This window comes from Rhipicephalus microplus, chromosome X (assembly GCF_043290135.1).
Source record: "Rhipicephalus microplus isolate Deutch F79 chromosome X, USDA_Rmic, whole genome shotgun sequence".
Lineage (NCBI taxonomy): Eukaryota > Metazoa > Arthropoda > Arachnida > Ixodida > Ixodidae > Rhipicephalus > Rhipicephalus microplus.
Genome location: NC_134710.1, coordinates 343,202,108 through 343,224,493, shown reverse-complemented (window position 1 = coordinate 343,224,493; position 22,386 = coordinate 343,202,108). Strand labels below are relative to the sequence as shown.

General features: G+C 45.1%; 1 protein-coding gene across 1 annotated transcript; it reads right to left on the bottom strand.

The window, feature by feature from the left end:
* Nucleotides 1-20,150: 20,150 nt before the first annotated feature.
* LOC119161179 (uncharacterized) lies at nt 20,151-22,156 on the bottom strand. Its single transcript, XM_037413535.2, has 3 exons — nt 21,998-22,156; nt 20,839-21,237; nt 20,151-20,338 (listed from the first exon to the last, which is right to left on the bottom strand). The coding sequence occupies exons 1-2, from the start codon at nt 22,010-22,012 to the stop codon at nt 20,860-20,862; spliced, it is 393 nt and encodes a 130-aa protein (XP_037269432.2). The 5' UTR covers nt 22,013-22,156; the 3' UTR covers nt 20,151-20,338; nt 20,839-20,859.
* Between the last annotated feature and the right edge of the window lie 230 nt (nt 22,157-22,386).

The following is a 22,386-nucleotide window of genomic DNA, read 5'->3' as shown; positions in this document are numbered from 1 at the left end:
AATGCACCCTTTGTGAGAAATAAAAGTATTTTTGCTCTGTGCTCAGGTTTAGAGGCATGTGCATTTTGGTGATGGTTGTCATAGTTGTTACAATTAGTCAATAAAAAAAGTCACAGTTTCAACACAAAGGTGAAGCAATGATTGGAAAGCAACAAATTGGAAGGTCCCGCGCAGACTAGCAAGTAGATACATAGCTTCCCGTTTTCATGTTGAAGGATATGCTCCTCGGCGGCTTATTCTTCTTTCGACCACGGTAGTGAACGAACGCAGGATGCAGGGCTCTGTCGGAGTGGCCACAGCGGCCCTTGAGGGCCGCGGTAACAGGTCAACTCAAAAGTATCAAGTGATTCTGCCTCATCCGTCAACAGAACTCGTTGCCTTACATACTCTGTTTGTTTTTTTTTTCATAGAGACGTTCGAGCGAGACCCTATATGGTTGAAGACTTCAATAATGCGCTGGGTCCCACTGGACTGCCATCGGACGTCATTTCACTCGGAAACGTACCAGATTAATCACGTCTGAGTGGTTACCCGGAGCGGCGAAGACGCGACGAAGTAACTGCTGTCCTTCAAGGAACTTCAGGTGTAGGGACGACGGTGTCTCATTGTCGATTCCCAGGACCAGCAGACAAAACTGCGGTTTCATTGGCTGCTTTACGGAGTCGCCGGTGAGGATGTGCCGATGGCATTCGCGGATTTCCGCAATGTGGTCGAAGTGAATCGGGAACGCTGGAGAGTCGATGGTGTCAGCGACAAAAGGTGAATGACCAGAACTGTGCAACTCAAGTTAAAAAGTGGAATTACGGTTCAAGACTTGCCGCTCCAAGTACGCGTTGCAGGGAAATTGGCCTTAGTCATTGCACCGGGCAGGCCTATGCAATGCTTGCAGTGCAAAGAGACTGGTCATGCACTGCGGCACTGCAGGGTGCCGAGGTGTTCAATTTGTCGGCGATTTGGGTATCAAGACGCCCAGTGCGTCCGGACATACGCAGCTGTTACGAGCGCTGCAACGAACGATGAGATTGAAGAGCAGATCATGGACACCACTCCAGTTTTCTGGATGAACGTGGGTCGGTTTTGCCTGAAGATTACGATACAGCGTCTAAACCTGAGGAGAAAGAAACGGCCATGGCAGACACCAATCAAGAGGACCCCATTTAGGACGCACAATGCCAACCAGCGGACATGTCGACGCAAGCTTCAGCAAGACGCGGCATGCCAGCGAACCAATGAGCCGCAGGATTAACATGAGCTTAGCGGTTAAGCGTTCGCTAGAGAAATCTGCGGGCACTGCTCACGAGAGCAAAGTTGAGAGACCACCGGCGAAGGTGACACCAGCGTGGCGCTCGGGCTTCAGAGCGATGTACAATCTACCCCCCTTTTTTTTTAGTGTGTAACAATGACTAATCACTTGGCACTGAGCTTTGCAACCTTAAATATCAGAGGTTTGCCCTCCAAGAAAAAGGAGGTTGAAGCACGTTAAAGCACCCCAGGTGGTCGGAATTTCCGGAGTTCTCCACTACGGCGTCTCTCAAAATCATAAGGTGGTTTTGGGACGTTAAACCCCACATATCAATCAATCAATTATTCAATCAATAAATCAATCAATCAATCAAAAGCAGGCTGAAGTGTACAGCTTGGTAATTGACCAAGATATCAACGTGTTAGCCGTACAGGAGACAAAGGTGAAAGGTGAGGAGGAGACCCGGAGCATGATGCTGCGGTTTACGTCGAAATATTCCGTAGTTAGTCACGCAATTGGAAATTCCGCTTGTGTTGCGGTTTTTCTTAAAGAAAGATTCCAGGAATAATTATTCAAAGTCACTTCTCTTCCGGCTCTGGCAGAATAGTGATTTGTGATTTTAGTACGAGTAAAAGTAACTGGCGCGTCATTGTGTCTATGCGCTGAACGTGGAGGCAGACCGGGAAAATTTATTTTTGTGAATTGGGAGATTTCAATTGTGTATTCAGCGTGCAGGATATAATTACCGCCGTGTGCGAGATAGATGTTAAAAATACTTTATGACTGTCTGAATGAATCCAATCTAGATGATGTAGTGGAGTGCCTCGAGGCAGGCCGTAAAGTTTGTTTCACGCATTTTCGGGGAACCAGTCATGCACGCCTTCATTGGTTATACATGGCTGAGGCTGCGATAGCTAAATTTAATAGTTACACAGTCTTACCTGCTTTTTTTATCATTGTCTTGTACAATTGTAGGAGATTGTATGGAGATTTAACAACAGCCCATGGTATCTATGCTAACGTTAAATGGTTTAAAACTCTACTAAAATACCTAGGCGTGCCTTTTCAGCCATACAAAGACACTAATGACTTCTGAACTGAACAAATAAAAGAAACGTGTGAAAGGACAGCGCCATGGAACGACAACTGTCTCTTAATTTTTGCCAAAGCCACTGTGTGCAACAAAATTTTAATGAGCAAATTATAGTATGTGATGCAGGTTTTGTGTTGCTCGCGAGGGCACGTGCAAAAGATTCATAGAATATTTGCTGTGTTTGTAAGGTGGTCCACTTGGGAAAGATGTAGTAGAACGAATCTGTTCCAAATAGTTAAACCAGGGGACTAAGCCTGTCGCATCTGTTCGTGCGACAACTAGTTAATCGTTTAATTTTCTTTCGAGATTTTCAACACCCCTTCTTGAGAACGGTACGCAAGTTGAGCCTTTGTCATGTTTTGCCTAACTTTGTGGTTAGCACCACAAGCATGCCCAGAGCCACGCGAGGTTTCTTTAAGGAAGTTGCGAACAGTATCCGCTTCTTGTATGCTTGGTTTTCCAACAAATACCTGTTTTTGGTTGGGTGAAAGTAATTGCATAACGGCCTATGCGACATGATTTTCCCGTTTCTTATGTATAGGTTAATTAATAGCGGCGAAGAGGGCAATGATGTTCTTGAGAGTGTTAGGAAAATGCAAATTCAGCCAGGTTCCAAAAGTTTTTTTAAATAAACATGGGCACGTTACGCGCCAAGACTTTTTATAAGATAGAGGATTTTATTTGTTACGGGGTTCGAATTATTTGATCTGTCGAAAGCCGGACTTAATAGATCACGTTTTTTTTTTTGCATCGTTAGGAAGGAGTCTACTTCTGAGATGTTTTACAGAGTACTCTAAAAAAAGAACTCCCCTTACAATCACTGGGTATCAGGTTTTTAACTGTAGAAAAAGAGGATGGACTGCCTTTTGATCTTATATTGCTGCTTGGCCCCCATTTTCTATGGACGGCTAGACTGACCGCTTTCCACTGGGACCCTGACAGGCGTCCTGCGCGCGTGCTTTTCCGCGAAAGCATTGCTCAATAAGTTGATATACTCAAACAAGATTTTGTTCCGGAATGCCTTTCCAGAGTTGAACCCCTGGTGAACCTAAAATGTTTTAGCACTGTAAAAACCAACAGCACCAACCATCAACTGTGTTGTCATCGCTGCTGTTCGGTATATTATTGTTCATAGCGACCTATATGGACGTTTGTACCCCATGCGAAACCGGTAATAAAGAAAAAGCTCCTCGGTGGCTCAGTGGTAAACTCCTCCCACTCACGACGCAGAGATTCCAAGTTTGATTCCGTACGCCGAAGTCATGTTCTGGATTTTTCGCTCTTTTTTGCGTTTTCATAAATATATACGTATGCATATACGGCGAGTGACGACGACGCCGGCGGCAAAATCCAGCGAAGAGTGTTCATGTAATTGCTATCGCAATAAAACAAATACGTCAGCTTGTGGAAAGCTATAGCACACACAATGCATTTCTATACTGCATCTGAATTCTGAACATAACATAACCTCCGCAGTTTTTCGCCAACTCATAAGAGGCACGTATGCTTCGAAATCAATTGCGTATGACGCTGAAAAGTTCCCGACAATGATGTCGAAAGTTTTCATGGATATAATATTGTTTTCGTGGACTATAGTGTTTACAGTTGCGTTTCTATATGCACATATAATATTACTACTAATAATAATTGATGTGGGTTAACGTTCCAAAACCACCATATGAATATGAGAGGCGCTGTTGTGGAGAGCTCCGGAAATTTCTACCACCTAAAGTTGTTAAACATGTACCTAAACTTAAGCAGACAGGCCTTGTGGATTTTCACCTTCATCGAAAATACAGCCACCGCGGCCAGGATTCAACACCATGGCCTACGGGTCAGCAGCTGATTGCCTTAGCCACTAGACCACCATGGCGAGTACTATGTGCGCACCGTTTGTCACTGCTGAGTAAAACTCTAATTACTTTACGGGTAGTATTTTTGGTCGTATTTGTCCTTTGTTTCATTTAGGAAGGCTCAGAAACACCGATGAACACTTCAATCAACAAAGTGAGTTGCAACATCTTTTCCAATATTTCGATACGTTTCGGCATGATTGAACTAACGAACGTCACAGCTTTGCCGGGAAGGCAAAGCAATTTATGGGGTAGCAACAAGTTGTTATGTCATGCGCAGAATGGCAAGCATATAGAAACGCACCCCGCGTTTCTCACGCAAAAATGACGCACGAAACGTATTCATAGGTACAACTGAACGCGAATAAGCGTCTCAGTAGTTACTTCGCTGTGCCGGAAAAGCGTGCTTTTTTCCAAACGGAGGCTGTGCAACAATTTCAGTGACCTTTGTGTGCCCCGTAATTAGAACAAAATTGTTCCAGTAGAAGCCCAACGTGAGCCAAGACGTATGATCCTTCCCACCGGAAGATAAAGGCGCACTAGAGATCGCCGACTTCCTTCGTCTCTGCGGGCCAAAGTACGCGTTAGAGATCAAAGCCACCACGCACTCATCGCGCCATCTTGCTGATAATGCTGAAAACACGATAGTCCCCCTCTCTCCCGAGATGCCCACCAACAGCGGTAAGTGGTATAGATATAAATAGCTTGCCGCTTCAAAGTTGAAGGAAGTACCATTCTGTGGCTCAGTGGTTAACGCCTTGCATTCACGACGCGGAGGTCCCACGTTCCATTCCGTGTTCCGGAGTTCTTCTTGAGGATTGTTTTCTTTCTTGAATTTTCATATATATAGATACGTATACATATATGGTCCATGACGTCGACGCCGACGCCGGTGGCAAAATCCAGCCGAGAGTGTCCATATAGTTGCTATCGCAATAAAACGTGGTGATGTCGTAGTAATTGGTATACAAAAGACCTGTAGGGTAGAACTTGAGGCACGGTGTAAGAATAAGTTACGTTCTGACACTCGCCGCTCAGCGCAGGGAAAGGGCGAGGGAAGATTGTGCTCGCCGATGACCTTGAGGTAGAGCAGTTGCCGTTGTGTGAGTTACGATGACGGTACTTTATCACGTGCGAGGCATTCGCGCGGCGCTCATTCGGAAGCACTTCTGAAGTACGCGCGCAAAAGAACATGTTCCTGAAAGCTTTCTGTACATGGGATTTTCTGATTAAGAAACGTTTTGTCCTGTGCCTGTGAGCATTGCCAGTGCATTTGTTCTCCTCATTCGCACTTTGTGGTTCAGTGCACACACGCGTCGACACTGAATATGACTCCGAATACGTGCCAGCAGCCTTGCTGCTGGCCTCGAAATGGGCAAGTGTTGTGTTGTCCCGCATTGCGAGTCGGAGTATGGACTGGTACAGAGCGTGTGTCGCTTTTCAAGGCTCCGCGTTAGCCAGAGCTCTTGGATAAGTGGCGACAAGCAATTCCGAGAGCTGAACAGGTTTTGCAGTACACTGACCATGTGTGTGCGAAGCATCTCCCGAAAGAAGCGATCTCTGCAACCTATCATACCGAATATATGGAACGTCCCATTGCATGCACCCAAGAAACCTACGCTTGCTTCGGATGCTGTGCATTTTCCCGGGCTGTCCACAACACCTGAACATGCAGCTGAAAAACAGGAAAGCTCCACGAACAGGGCAAGCTCTACTGCCTACTTCTCGGAAGCAATGCGGGCCAAATAGTTCAACTGAATCTGAACTGCCTGACCCGACCGCTAAAAGTACGCCCAATTTATTGCGCGGGGAGACAGCGACTCCACAGCATGGCGATGCTAAATCAACAAGCACGCTAGCAAGAGGCAGGGCTTCGGCTTGAGCAGCGACGGGCCTCTTCCACATAAAGAGGTGGATTCTTCTGAACATGACAGTGCTAATGTGGTCCTGTTCGTTACCCGTCTCTGTTCTTCATCAAGCCGAAAATGTAATTTCTCGTTTTAAATTAAGATGTCAATTTTTGAGTTGCCTCATATATTTGGCGCACATGGTCGCCAGGTTCTCGTCACAGTTAAGAAGGAAATAATTGCTAGGTATTATTGGGTGCAATAAATGATGACTATCGTAAAGCGGAAAGGGACTAGAGCGAAAGACATGGGTCTCGTGTTACTTCTTCTTGTCTTTGTCTTCTTTACGCTAGTGAGCACGAGCTTTTATATTTTCATTAAGCGTCCAACAGCGTAGTATGCTACTGATGTACAAGCAAACCATTCAATATTTGGAGGCTTCCACAAATTCAGTATTCAGTTATTTCAATTCGGTACCATTCAGGCGTTATAGAATAACAATTATAACGCAAAAAATAAAATAAACGCTTAACAGCAACTTGTTTAATAGAACTGGTCAGAAGAAAATTAATTTGCTCTCTCGGGACGACAGTAACAATACTTATTCTATAGTTTTACATGCAGCAACAAGAACCTTCTTCATTTGGAAAAGAAACAAAAAAAACTTATGTGCAAGAGAGCAGTCAATGACAAATGGAACAGCAGAAATCAACCAATTTTCTGGTCGTGCCGGTCGTCTTGGTCGAACAACAAGAAATGACAATGTACACTCTTTTATGCGGCGCTTACAGCATCCAACTTCCAAGTAAAGCGTGGGCAGTCCAAGTTTCTGACAGATTTGGAGTTAAATCTGTTGTTTTTAGTGAACGAGCATTCCCCCAAGATTCAAAGGAAACTTGTTTTCATAGTAAAGCTCTTGAAGTTACTGCATCACGTAAGTCTTTCTCAGTGAAATGTTTTACTTATGCCTATTTAGTTATTGTAAAGACTATAACTTAGTATTTGCCCTTCAATTCACCAGCTGATATAGAACGCGCAGTACTGGTATTTCATAAAATGCATGTGTGTAAAGGTGGTGTCAGTGGTGAAATGTATATTAACATACGCCCAGAGTATGCGTACATTGACAAATGTGAGGCCTGGCGGCACAAAAGTTGCGCACTGGTGACGGAGAGTGGAAGTTGCAATGCATGTGCTAAGTTATAAGGCGTGCTTCGTATTCTTGCTGCACCAAAAAAGATTTACGAACTAAAACACATTCGCATCTTGGCCAGTCCGTCGAAAAAATCTTCTATCGAAAAGCTCCGGCAAGCCAAGATTGCTTGCTACAAGTCAAAAGTGTGGATGCAAAACGAAGTAATTATCTTGAACAGGAATTGACAAACCGCAGTTCAAAACTGCAAGAAATCAATAAGGAAACACTAGAACGCCTTTCAGTGTGGCTGCAAAAACGAAGGAATTATCTTGAACAGAAATTGACAAACCACAGTTCAAAACTACAAGAAATCAATAATGAAACACTAGAACGCCTTTCTGCAGAAGCAAACCTTCCTGAAGTGCAAAAGGTGGTATTGAAAGAGTGTATATATAGCTGCAGGGAAAGCTCACTCGAAGCAAGGCAGAAGATACTCAGATGAGTGGATCTTGCTATGTCTTCTCTTTCATAAAAGGTCACTTGCTGGATACAGATTCTTGATGGAGAGTGAAGTTCTCACATTGCCTTCGTTACTAACAATCAAACACTAAATCTCATTTGTGGGCTTTAAAACAGGTTTTCACACTAATTTTAAAAAGCCTTAAAAAAACTTCACAAAAAGATGACTTTAAGAGGCATAGCATGATAATCATTGATGAGATGCAAGTCCGCAAAAGTATATATGTGAACTCCAGGTCGATTACCTATGTTAGCCTGACATCAGAGACGGAAAACAGTGACGAGCTTGCAAACCATGCTCTCGTTTTCTTGTTTTGTTCTTTTAGTGAAAGTTGTGCTCAGCCATTAAGTGTTTTTGTAGCAAAAGATGCCACATAGGGTACAGTTCTTGCACGGTTGCCCCTTACAGCAATCATTTTTTTATGGAGGACACTCGAGAGGAAATTCCCGGCTTTGTTTGTAACGGAGCTTCGACAAACAGGAATGTGTGGGGAACACTGGATATAGGTGGTTCACCATAATCCTGCCAGAACTATTTCACACGTCTAAGCGACCTTACGCAGAAAGTTTTCGCGTTTTCTTATGCTCCACATATCTCTTCAAATTTATCAGAAATTGTATTTGAAACAAAGGTATATGAAGAAAGATGAACGTTGGATAAGGTGGAAGGATTATGCAGCAGCGTACAAAGTAGACCGAGTGGATCTTGGAGCCCTGAAAGTATGCCCGAAAATAACTTATCCAAGCAACTGTGACAAGATGCGGGTAAAGCTTGCTACACAAGTGTTTAGTCGCTCGGCGGCGTCAGGTATCGAGTTCTATAGAAATAATGGTGCACGCAGTCTTTGTGGCAGTGAAGCTACGCAGGAATTCCCCTTGTTTCTTAATGATCTATTTCATGCTTTAGACTATCGCTTTTATCATGAAGGTGTGAAAAAAAAATGGTTCAAACTTAGACATAACCTAACAAGGAATAGGCTGGTTGGATAATTGGGAAAAAGAGCTCTAAAGTCTAAACATTACGAAAGACATGTTCCTGACAAAGAACACCTCTGAAGGGCTCCGAATCACCAAGAGATCAACAAAGCAGCTATGTGAGATTAACTTGCAAGAGTGCAAGCTCTGCGTTCTTAAAACTCAAATTAACCAAGATCAAATCGAAAGACTTTTCGGCAAGATCAGACTTGCTGGAAGCCAAATTTATCACCCTTCTATGCTCACATTTTTGCAACTGTATAATACAATGTGAATTTATAGCCTTCTCAAACCGCCAAAATTTGGCAACAACCGTGTGGTTGATGGAAAGCCGTTGCTTGATGCAGCAGATTTCAGGCGTCCGATTGAACATGAAAGTAAGCATTCGCCTGGATTCATTGATTAACTGAAATAAAAGCTTGATAAACTGATTCCTGCTGAAGACTGGGAGTGCGAGGGTGTCATAATATTAAACGGAAGTAAACAGCAGAAATGGTTGAGTGCATACTATATTATGTGGTTGAATTCTTGAGCCGAAAGTTAATGAAAGCCACTAGTTGCCCTTGCTGCCGATCGGCTTTTACAATACAAGAAAATAACTCTGCTGAGGCATCCCTGGCGAACACGAAAATGAGAGATGGACTACTGCACCTCAACTCGAAGCTCGTTGAGCTAGTGAGATCCGCTGAAGAATATTTTGCAAAAAAGCAGAAAGCCAGTCTGTATTCTGGGAAACAGTGGGGCATGTGCTTGATAAAAAGAGCATAACCTTTCCATGTGCTGAGCCCAAAAAAGAGGTCATTGCACTCATTCTGCACTATTATATGACAATAAGAATGTGGCAGCACTGTAAAGTCGTCAGCACTTACTTGAAGAAACAAGATCAAGAGAAAAAGAAAAAGCAAGCAAAGCTTTGTTCATCCTCAATTTCATTGCAAAGTTTCCAGAATATAAAAAAAAATATTTCTTCCTTGTGAACTAAAGTGGCAAAAGCATTTACTGTGCTTAATAGAAATAGCCCCGTGTAATATAGTTTGTATATTATCACATAACATTTTGGCATAATAAAGCAAACGTTAAGCATTTGCTTGAGCCACGTGGTTTCAGCACATCATTTTTCACATTCCATACGGCAAGCATAAGAACACAGCACGCCCCACTAGACCTGCTCATTGTGGAAAATCGCTCCACCCATGCACAATCTCACACACGCACACACGTACACATGCACTCACGCGCCAAATACCCACTTGCACTCTCGCCTACCTAATAGCTAGCATGCTTTCGTCCGCTATCTGCTATCCTTATTGTAAACCCCTCAAATTTTCTTTCACGGACAAGGCTGCTTCTTTGTTTCGAACCAATATACCAACGCCAACACCGCCGATGCCGCTGACACCAGAGCTTGTGTGAAACGAGCAGTGCTGTCGCGTCAAAATGCGACCGCTCTCCAGGCCAACGTTCTTTTTTTTCGCCTTCGGCGACAGGCTAGCAGGCGCACGCGCGTAAGAGTGTTTCCTTTCTGTCTAGCCTCACACGTCCCCGGAGGGCTCTTTGATGTGCAAATAGAAATTATTATTAAATTATTAATATTACTGCTGTCGAAGCACTTAAATGAGAAAAACACTGTTGGGAAATAAGTTGCACACACAATTAGGAAATCCATTTCGTTATAACAGAATCCCAGTGCCTTGATTTATTGATATCCATGTACATATGTATTTCGAGCGTAATAAACAAGTGAGGCTCCACAGCAATAACCTTCCATAAGCATATTGGAGCATCTCCCCAGTGAGCGCCTTGGCCCACCCTCTTCGAGCGCCATATGTCGCATCAAACGGAAGCAGCCCAGGCGGCGAACACAATCTAGACGTGGCGCCGGGCCCAGTGTCAATACCTAACTTATTTTAACACCCTGATTCCAGGCATTCACAAGTTTAGAAATTCTGTTGTTTTTTTGAAGTGAATATTATTCACCCACCATATTTGGTGTTTGTTATCGTCCTTCTGCTAGTGTCCGCTTTTTGTACCCGCATTCAATGACGCTCTTCGCTTCTTAGCTGAGTCATATCAACATTTTTACGTACTGCTTTTCGCTTACATTAGTGTTCCGACAATATCTTGGACTAACCTAGCATGCGTACCTTCCACAAGCAGTGTAGGGAAGGGCGATTCCATCAATTCATGTCTAACTTTTAGTATAACACCATTCGAAAATGAACCCAGACACTACAGAAATATTTCCCTTAATATTTTTGACTTGTTATTGATTCTGAGCTTCACAACGTATCTGAGATGACGCTTTCATCAGAGCACCGTCACCTTTCAGTCATCCACGCATACAATTCCAGTAAATTATCCCATCCAGCAAAAAAAAACTGAAGCGATAACACAGTAGAACTAAGGCGATTGTTAAGCTATCAACTAAACGCTCAAGCACTCACTGCTTTTCTCCTAACCCACTTTTAAAATATCTGTCGAATCAAACTGGCTACTCTTCACAAACAAAATATCGGATATATTCACTAAACATGTGTCCAAAATTACCGCAACCGAGGAAAAATCATCCTCGAGGTTAAACGTCATGTCAAAGCAACTGATCAATAAAATAAAATACATTTTCTATGACAAAAATGATGTGTTAACGCATGCGCGCGGAACAGTCACTCCGCCACGTAAAAATATTGAGGAAGACTGCCTACCAGAGAAAAACTCTTTTATTTTCACAGACATTGATTGTTATGATAAGAAATAAACCAGCGAAAATCTGGAACACTACTAGCCCTAAGAACTCGCAAAGGCTTTAGCACTGTACAGCAATGAAAACCACCTGATTTCTGATTATGAGGCTGCCGAACAAACTAAAAGCTTTTTTTCATCTATGTTTATTGTTGAAGCTGTCGACAATTTCCCTCCATTTTCTAATTGAAACCGTACACTCATGCCTGACGTCTTAGTTTGTCCAAATGGCCTGGAAAAGCTAATCGAAAATTAAAACTCCCTTCGTCATGTGGCATCGATGGTACCGACTCGAAAATGCTCAAAAATATCAAATAAGTTCTTAGTTTTATGCTAAATTTCTAGCAGTAACTACCATCGCAGGAGTGGTGCCGGAAAACACGAGAGTGAGCAAGATTTTTCTGATCCTTGTAAAAAGTATTTCATCTCTTATCAGCCGATCTCACCCCATTTCACTTACTAGCATTTGTTCTAAACTATAAAAAGGAGCAACTTGAAAATCGTCAGGTTCTTAGTCATCAAATTTTTTCTTGTCAGTAGGCAAAGCCTTCGCTCGGGACTGCCATGTGACACACAACTAAGTCTATTCTATCACGGCATCACTACCATCGTTCGCTTAATTATGACTGTTGAAATCACGATTCATAAAAAAGGAGGGGAGAGACTAGAACTATACAGCATTTAATAATAATAAAGTACTGAAAGCAAATGCTCCTTGTTACTCCTAACGCATTCTACAAGGGAAAGGAAATTGTTAATATTGTTACGGGAAGGAGACTGACTCAGAGGGGTAGTCACCGATGTATTTACAGACGGTTAGGCGAGCAGCGCCAGCCACACAGATTAGCTCGTGCCAGTCTATCTGCTTCGTCTTCTTCAGCTCCATGCACTGGCACGTAGCATGACCCCCGGCGGCGGAGGCACCGTCCCGGTGCTTTAAAGGTCGTTATCTGACGCATTATTGTAGGGCTTGATCCGCGAGACGTGTACGATATCACTGGGCCGCATAGTAGATGATGATGGGCAGATGGGGCTGATCTCGTAGGTGACAGGTGTTACTTGACGCAATATACGATAGGGTCCCGTGTAATGAGACAGAAGTTTTTCGGATAGGCCCAGCCGACGATGAGGGGACCAGAGTAAAACGAGGGTACCGGGAGCGAAATGTACGTCTCTATGTTCCGCATCGTACCGACGGCATTGGTTGGTTTGCGACGCCATCAGCCGAGCGCGAGCGAGCTGACGGGCATGGTCGGCTCGCGCAATCGCGTCGCGGGCATACTCGCTGGTGGACGAGGTGTGAGCTGAGATGACTGTGTCCAGTGGTAAAGTCGGCTCTCTTCCGTACAATAAGTAGAACGGCGAAAAGCCCGCTGTGTCGTGACGGGATGAATTATACGCGAAAGTTGCGTAGGGTAAGGCAAGGTCCCAGTCTCGGTGGTCGGGCGACACGTACATAGCGAGCATATTTGTTAAAGTGCGGTTAAATCGTTCCGTAAGGCCGTTTGTTTGAGAATGGTAAGCGGTTGTCAGTGTGTGTTGCGTCGAACAAGAACGCAGAATGTCGGCGATGACTTGGGATAAAAATGTATGGCCACGGTCTGTGAGAAGCTGTCTCGGCGCACCGTGAATCAATATAACGTCCCGTAACAAGAAGTCAGCGACGTCGGTTGCACAGCTGGTTGGTAGAGCTCGCGTAATAGCGTAGCGTGTAGCGTAGTCTGTGATAACGGCTATCCATTTGTTTCCCAATGTTGATGTGGGAAAAGGACCAAGCAGGTCTAACCCAACACGGTAAAATGGTTCCGCGGGTATGTCAATTGGTTGAAGATGGCCAGCGGGTAGCAGCGATGGTGTCTTACGACGTTGGCATAGGTCACACGTGGCGACGTATCGGCGTACCGAACGAGCAAGGCCTGGCCAGAAAAAACGGCGCCGGACGCGCTCGTACGTGCGGGATACGCCAAGGTGTCCAGCCGTGGGAGCGTCGTGAAGTTCGGTGAGAACACAGCGGCGCAAATGCTTAGGCACAACAATGAGAAGGTCGGGCCCGTCTAGTCGGAAATTGCGACGGTATAGCACACCCTTTTGAATGACAAAGTAGCGGACGGAAGCATCATTTGTGGAGGATTCCATACGGCTGATGATGTCAAGCAGCTCTGGATCACGCTTCTGTTCTTCCCCTATATTAAGGAAGTCGGACACTGACAAGATAGAGTTCTCCGTGGGCTCGTCAGTGTCCTCAGGATCGTCGACAGGGTACCGGGAGAGGCAATCGGCATCACGGTGTAGGTGGCCAGATTTGTAGACCACCGAATAGGAAAACTCTTGCAGGCGCAAAGCCCAGCGACCAAGGCGGCCTGATGGATCTTTCAGAGAGTTCAGCCAGCAGAGTGCGTGGTGGTCGGTAACTACCGAAAATGGGCGTCCGTATAGATAAGGTCGAAATTTCGCCACCGCCCATACAAGAGCCAAGCACTCACGCTCTGTTATCGAATAGTTACGTTCAGGGGCGGATAGGAGGCGGCTGGCATATGCAATAACGCAATCATGGCCATGTTGTTTCTGAGCCAGCACTGCACCAATGCCATGCCCACTTGCATCTGTACGGATTTCCGTAGGGGCAGCAGGGTTGAAGTGCGCCAGAATCGGAGGGGTAGTGAGAAGAGCGACGAGAGTCGAGAACGCAGAAGCCTCTTCGGAGCCCCATGAAAACGGGACTTTTTTCTTGAGGAGTTGCGTAAGCGGCCTCGCTATGTGCGCAAAATTTTTCACGAAGCGTCGGAAGTAGGAGCATAGTCCGATAAAGCTGCGTACATCCTTCGCAGATCGTGGTACAGGAAAGTTTTTGACGGCGCTGATTTTTGCCGGGTCTGGTTGTACACCGTTGGCGTCTACTAAATGGCCAAGCACTGTGATTTGATGGCGTCCAAAGTGACATTTGGACGAGTTGAGCTGCAGGCCAGCGCGACGGAAGATTCCCAGGATGGCTGAGAGGCGCTCTATGTGAGTTTCAAACGTTGGTGAAAAGACGATGACGTCGTCCAAGTAGCACAAACATGTGGACCATTTGAATCCTCTGAGCAGGGAGTCCATCATTCGTTCGAAGGTGGCTTGAGCGTTACAAAGGCCGAAGGGCATGACCTTGAACTGATATAGGCCATCGGGGGTGATGAATGCCGTCTTTTCACGGTCCATTTCATCTACCTCTATCTGCCAGTAGCCGGAACGAAGGTCTATGGAGGAAAAATAGTGGGACCCATAGAGGCAATCAAGCGCATCATCTATTCGTGGCAGAGGGTAGACGTCTTTTTTGGTAATTTTGTTTAGGTGTCGATAATCCACACAGAAACGCCATGCACCGTCTTTCTTGCGGACTAGCACTACAGGAGAAGCCCAAGGACTGCAAGATGGCTCAATGATGTCATTGGCGAGCATTTTGTCGACCTCACTTTGGATGATGTGACGCTCGGCCGCCGACACCCGATATGGGCACCTATGAATAGGATGCTCATTACCAGTGTTTATGCGGTGGCTCATACCGGTAGCTTTCCCCAACGGACGGCCGCTGATGTCAAATACGTCGATGTAGGACAGCAGAACCCGGTGGAGCTCATTAGTCTGCTTCGGTGTTAAGTTGGAAGCGATCATCGAAGTAATAGCGCTGTCGGAGCAAGTGGCAGACTGATGTTGAGCGTGGGGTTCAGAAGGGGCGGCCATCGCGAAAACATCTACCGCATTGTCTTCTAAGGTGCAGAGCAACGCTAAAGAGATCCCTTGCGGCAAAACTTGAGGTGTCAAGCTAAAGTTGACAACTGGGAGGCACGTAGAATTTCCTGCGACGGACAGAATGGTGTGCGGTAATGTAATGCCACGGCTTATGAGAACATCGGTGATAGGGGTCAGAACATAGTCACCGTCGGGAACTGGTGGTATTGAGACGAGCTCTATGTAGGTCAGTGTCTGTGGAGGGAGGCGCGCGTGTCCCGTTGTGCAGAGGCGACTCGGCCGTTGTGTAAGAGGTTCTGTTGCGCGCAAGTGTAGACGGAGCGTACTGGTCGAACAGTCTATGAGGGCAGAATGCGCGGATAGGAAGTCGAGGCCTAAGATTACGTCGTGGGGGCATTTATCAAGGACGGTGAAGAGAACAACTGTGTGTCGATCCGCAATGCTCACACGAGCGGAGCACATTCCAACGATAGATGCTATGCCACCATCCGCAACACGGACGAACTGGGTGGTCGCAGGTGTGAGAACCTTCTTGAGCTTGCGGCGAAAATCACTCGTCATCACGGAAAGTTGGGCGCCGGTGTCGACAAGAGCAGTGACATGTTGGCCGTCTACTTGTACGTCTATGAGGTTCCGTTTTGTCGGTATCGTCAAAAGAGGATTTTCGGTCAGTCCGAGCGATGCAGCGCCACCTCCGGGGGCTGCAACGCTTAGTTTTCCGTCGGAGAACCTCGTGGGAAGGCGGGGGAAGATGGTCGGCGGGGCTGTGGAGAACGAGACTGGCGACGTTGGGGGGATGGAGAGCGGGAGTAGCGGCGTTCAGAAGCAGGTTCCTGGGCAAAATGGTCGCGGTTGGTCTCATGGCGATAGGCAGGACGTGCATATAAGGGACGAGAGGACGGTTGTGCAGGAGGACCCCAGCGACTTCTGCAATGGCGAGAAATGTGCCCGATTCTGTGACACGAGAAGCATATCGGCTTGTCATCGTGTGTTCGCCATGCGGACGGATTACGGAACGTTGAGGGAGAGCCGGTCGGGAAGGGACGTGCAGGCGTGTATCGGGGCTGGTAGTCGGTGCGGATAGGCGGTGAGATAGAGTGAATTCCCAAGCTGGCGATTTCCTGCCGGACGACTGCTTGAATGAGAGGCAACGTAATTGGCGGAGAGGGGTCAGGGGACGTTGTTCCCACCTTAGCTGGAGCAGCGGCTTCAAGCTCCCGCCTGACGATTCGCGTCAAGTTGTCACAGTTGTCTGGTGGATGATATGTGTCGAGACATGAGGACGTCGCAGTGGTGTTCGGGAGGCGCTGGAACTGATGGGAGATGCGTCTGCTTTTAGGTTGTTGGAACCGGCGGCATTCTTGAATGATATGGCATCAACAGACGACACATTATTGAATACCAACAAGTTGAACGCATCGTCGGCGATACCCTTTAGGATATGGGCAACTTTTTCAGGTTCAGACATATTTTCGTCAGCTTGGCGGCATAGTGAAAGAACAGCCTGAATATAACCGATGTAGGGCTCCGTGGAAGATTGTGCGCGAGTCGACAACTCATTTTTCGCAGCTTCATGACGACCAGAGATGTTGCCAAAAAGCTCACGGATCTTTGCCTTGAAGCTGTCCCAGCTTGTTATGTCATGCTCGTGGTTATCAAACCAAACACGAGGTGTTCCGTCGAGATAAAAGATGACGTTTGCCAGCATAAGAGTGGGATCCCACCTGTAAGTGGCGCTGACGCGTTCGTAGAGGCGTAGCCACTGGTCGACGTCGGAACCCTCGCTGCCCGAGAACACGCCGGGGTCTTTGAGCGCGGGAAGCGTCACGAATGTTGTTGCGGGCGCTGGGTTGACAGGTCGGGCAGAAGGGGGAGCGACCGGAGAGGATGTAGCCGATTCTTGGGTGGTCATGTTGGAAGCCGCGAGTGAGCGTCCGCTTCGGAGTTCCGTGGCGAGGACGGGGATCGCACAACTCCACCAAATATGTTACGGGAAGGAGACTGACTCAGAGGGGTAGTCACCGATGTATTTACAGACGGTTAGGCGAGCAGCGCCAGCCACACAGATTAGCTCGTGCCAGTCTATCTGCTTCGTCTTCTTCAGCTCCATGCACTGGCACGTAGCAATATTATGGAATGGTTGGCTATGCTGAGGAACTGTCAAACTGAGACAAGTCAAATGAATGAAAAAAATTCTGTAAAAAAACAAAAAAAGAAAGCATAAAAGAGTGAAGATACCGAAAATTTGAAAAAAAGCAGAAAGAATAGCAAAAACATTTAAAAATTCGGACGACAAAAAACACGAGAATTTCGCTCTATGAAAACAAAACCAGACAACAAAGCGATAACAAAAAAGAAATAAGGACAAAAAGAAACTAAAGAAAAAAAAATAAATTGAGAGAAAAAAAGAAAAAACTGGAAAAGGAAAAATACAATAGAGAACGAAAAATGAAATAAAAACGTTTAAGCGAAAATTGTGAAATATATATACATTGCACTCACGAAAAGTAAAACTCTAACAACTATCGAGCACCATCTGCCACAATTCAAACTTTTCTTCCTCAGAATCAGAATCATGCAATTCATCTCTCAAGCTTAGAAAACATGTTGATGAATACTTACAAGTCAACCTATGATATCTTTAGCAACCCGACTTTCTGTCGCTTTTTAAACCCACTGAATACCATTGTCTACAAAAAATAAAACAAAAATACAAGATTAACTTTAACTCTACGTACCTATATACTCCGCATCTGCTACTAGGAAAATGTAAATAAACTAATATGCAAACCAACTTGACACTAATGGGGGGCGGGGAGGGGGAGGAGCAGTAATCCAAAGTTATTTTCTTTTTACAGAGCACTCATTTTGGAAGAGAAGTTTAAATCAACAAGCAACTTCTCCTTCACAACAAACAAAAAAGTGAGATGTCGAAAACAGCCTTATTGGGCTGCATATCTCAAAAATTCATCACTGAAGATAGACTCGGCGAAACATGTTAACAGCATGAACAACATTGTAAACCAAAGCAAGAGGTTTTTTTTGTTCAATGGGGGGAGGGCGGGGGGTAGAGTCCACTTCTCTTGCACATCCTTCCCCCTCAAACTTTCACTAGGATCTGCCCTCTTCATTTTTTTTTCTAATTGGTATTCCCTGCTATATGTTTATGGTGAGGTCTGAGGATTTGTTTTTCCCACCTCAGAATAAAGAATGTTGAAGTACTCGTCTTCAATTTCGAAATATAAAATACAGCATTCCACAAAGTTCCACAGCAGGGGCTAGTGATTGATATGTGGGGTTTAACGTCCCAAAACCACCATATGATTATGAGAGACGCCGTATAGGAGGGCTCTGGGAATTTCGACCACCTGGGGTTCTTTAACGTGCACCCAAATTTGAGCACACGAGCCTACAACATTTCTGCCTCCATCGTAAATGCAGCCGCCGCCGCAGCCGGGATTCGATCCCGCGACCTGCGGGTCAGCAGCCGAGTACCTTAGCCACTAGACCACCGCGGCGGGGCACAGCAGGGGCTACTCCTAAACCTTTTTTGACTGAAAATAACTTTTTTAATTGAATTCACAATTTTCTCCCAAATCACCAACAGTTTGCGTTAGCTTACTCCCATTCATCTGCCCGTTGCTCTGTAATCTCTGGTGTGCTGCAAGGTAGAGTGCTCCGATCATTACTTTTTCTTATTTATATATTGACCTTCAAGCGAAGACCTCGTCTAACATTGACATCTTTGCAGATGACTGCATTGAATGCCATTCGAAATAAACAGTGCAGATATTGATATTTTTCAAAGTGACATGGACCATAATAAATCCTCATGGGATAAATAATCTATTCCGCTAAACATGAAACAAACACTTTTTAAAATCTTTTCATTGCAGGTGCCATGACGAACTTGCAGAATACGCTATTTGAAGCTCTGCGATTTCATACGCTGAATTGTACAGATATTTTGGAGTAACATTTCCAAGTGAGATGTCGGGGTGACTCTGCGCACCTCACATATCTAACTCTCTGAATCGCACTTGGGATTTTGAACGTAGGCATTCACGACTTGCACCCTATTCTTATAAACTAATAGCCTACATCGCACTTGTTTGTCCTAAAGATGAATATGCACGCTCCGTTTAAGATCCTCGCGAATCTAGCTTTCTAACACTTTACAATCAATTCAAAATTATGATGCTTGTTTTGTTCACTTTTTGTAATCCTGATGTTAACTTAAAACTCGTGGTAACTTTACTAACCTATGAGTACGAGTGCGTATGCCCAGACTATACCTTTTATGCAACTATTATCGTGCTCCTGTGAAGTTCCAGCGATACTTTCAAGTAATTGCTCATGAAGCCACACAAACCTTCCAGTAGGAGTGTATCGTTCACTAGCGCAAACTACCACCCATTTCTACCCCCTTTTTGTTACAACCACACCACATGGTACTGGAATCACCTGCCTGCAACTGCCTCGCACCACTCCGACTCACTTGAATTCAAAGGTGCTATTGAATCTCTTCTTCATTGCAATTAAAACCTCTTACGTTAGTAATACCCTAGCTTGGGCCATTGAAGTATTCAAATAAATAAATAATAACAATAAACTGGTAACGTCTATGTGGTGTGGGTTTAAATAAAGCTGTCAGATGTGTTGTTTTTAATAACTTCTTCGTGCAGCGCCTGTGTCTTCAACGATGTGGGAAGTGTATTTCATTACTCCACCGTGTATCAGCCTATGGCTAACAGCCTGTAACGGCCTGCAACGGCTTTTGGCTAAAATAAAATGAAAAAGATAACTTCAATAATGTATCTACTCCATCCCAGTTTCATATCTTTACTAACACTCCCGATGCGCAATCTCTCAGTCTGCTCACTGTTGGGAATGTGGCAAATATTGACCACCATATCTACTCGCTGTTCTAACAGTCAATGGTAAATATATCTATTATTATTGTTGTGAAATTGAACAAACAGAGCAGTTGGAAAGATGAAAGACTTCTTAGGCATAATAAAATAAATTAACATGCTTTATTTTCACTTTTGCCCACTGCATTCACAGCGAGCAGTAATTCTCTTAACGAAGACAGTGATTTCGCTTCAGTTCAATGGTGGTTTTCATGGTATAAGACTGCTGAAGACAGGTCCCTGGGTTCAATGCATGGAAGACAGCTTTCTTTTCGGCAGTTCTTGTAGTTTTCTGCAAAAAAAAGAAAGATATCAATGCTGGTTATTGAGTGGGAAGTAGCAATACAGCTTGTTTCAAAGTTCACATTTCGAAATCAAATGAAGCGGTACTATATGCAATCGCACGAAGTGTTCTTGATTTACGCTTATCTCCTGCTTGACTCTCAAACGCTGCGAAAAGAGCTGACGTATATGCTCGGTTGTCAACTCCTTTTTTACCTAACAATGAGCGCTTGAGGCAAATCACAGTAAGATGCGGCGTGATGCAACTTTATTTGAAACGAAAATAATAGGGCGACTGAAAGTAACTCGTGACAATGTGCTACCGTAGTACAAGAATAAGTATTTCGCAGATCTTAAGGTGATTTTGTAGTGACGGAGTCTTTGATATCACCTTATTTTTCAAACCACTAGAACACAACAGGAAGTAGAAATAACAGAAATAAATGAAAGCCAGGCAGCTCAAAAGACGGTAGACCACTTTCTTCATGCATTATCAACGTAGTAACTTACTTGTTAGGTACTTCTCGTCGCTCAGCCGAGGTAGCCTCCTCTCTGAAACCCGTGCTGGTTGAAAGCACCACCAGCACCACGGTTGAAGCCAGTGTTGAAGCCTGCACTACCAGATCCGTAACGGTTGAATGAGGTCTGGTCGAAGCCCTGGTTCGTGCGGTAGCCTTCGCGGTTCCTGAAGCCCTGCACGTTGTTGAAGCGGTTGGCGCTGTCAAAGCCTCCGCTGCCCTGGTTGAAGCCTGCGCTTCCGCGGTTGAAGCCGTATTGGTTGCCGCCTGCCAGGTGGCCGTAGCCACTGCCGAAGCCAATGCGGCCTTCGACGTCATCCTTCTTCTCTTCCTTCTTCTCTTCCTCAGCGTAGGCTAGTGCAACTACGGCCACAAGGGCAACCATGATGAACTATATATTGATAAAAAAACAGAAAGCAGACCATGAATTTCAAGAAGCCTTACTTCGTTGCTGGAGTGCTCTAAGTATCCTGACAATCATATTGCAGCGTACGCACTAACATATGCAATTACGTGATTTACTCTATTACTGTAGAAAAGACTCGCATCTCAAATTAAAAGATACGTCACACTGTACTGACAAAACGGAGAAACCATTTGTCTTTTATCAGTCTTATAACTTTAACCACATGAAGTTTTGCTGCGATATATTCTCAGGGAGGCACCTCAGAAATTCCGCGAGCAATACTTCACGCCCACTTAGTGGCATTGCTTTCTTACTGCTTGAAACGTACATGAAGACGCAACGTAGTTGTCAAAATTTTGGCTTTGACTTGGCTTTGCTATGAAACATTGTAGTCTACAGTAAACTTTGACTTTAGGAAAGAAACGTGTCGGCTTGTTTAGTTATATTAAGATATGAAAACTCTGTATCTAGATAATTATTCGTACAAGTATTTTAATCATCAAGAATATGTCTTTCAGTTAGTTCCATAGCTTTAAATAAAGATACCGTGCGCCATGTTTTCCACCTGAAAATTTTCTTTTTTTCACCTGGCATCACAAATAGGTTGCATTGGCTACTACAGATCAACTATAGAATGCATGCGAATTTTGACAAACAATTCAAGATTCACTCTGTTTTCTGTTGTTCTTTTATTGCAGTCCCTTGAGCGACCATTACTAACCAAAAGCGTCGAAACATAACTCACCAGTTTGCGTGCCATGTTGGCTGGAGGGTACTTGGATTCGACTGTCTTGGAACGCTGCGACCTAGGTTGACTCTCCGGCAGAATAAGGGACAACTTTTATAGTACCCAAAACGTTGACCCATTGGCTGGGGTTTTCCTGCTCACCGCCGGCAATGCTTTTTTGTTTTGCTTTTCTCGGATTGCCTCCAAAGGCGGGAATCTCCCCTCACCCCAACCTCCGGTCGGGCAGCCACGAGCTGTTGTGGTGTGGCTGCTCCTAGCGTTTGCTGGCAACCTGCTTGCACCGGCCGGACGACACATCCACCGGAACGTGAGGCAGAGGGAAAGGGAAGATGGCACTCCTCGGCCGCTCGCAAGGTGAACAGTAGTACACACACAAACAAAAAACC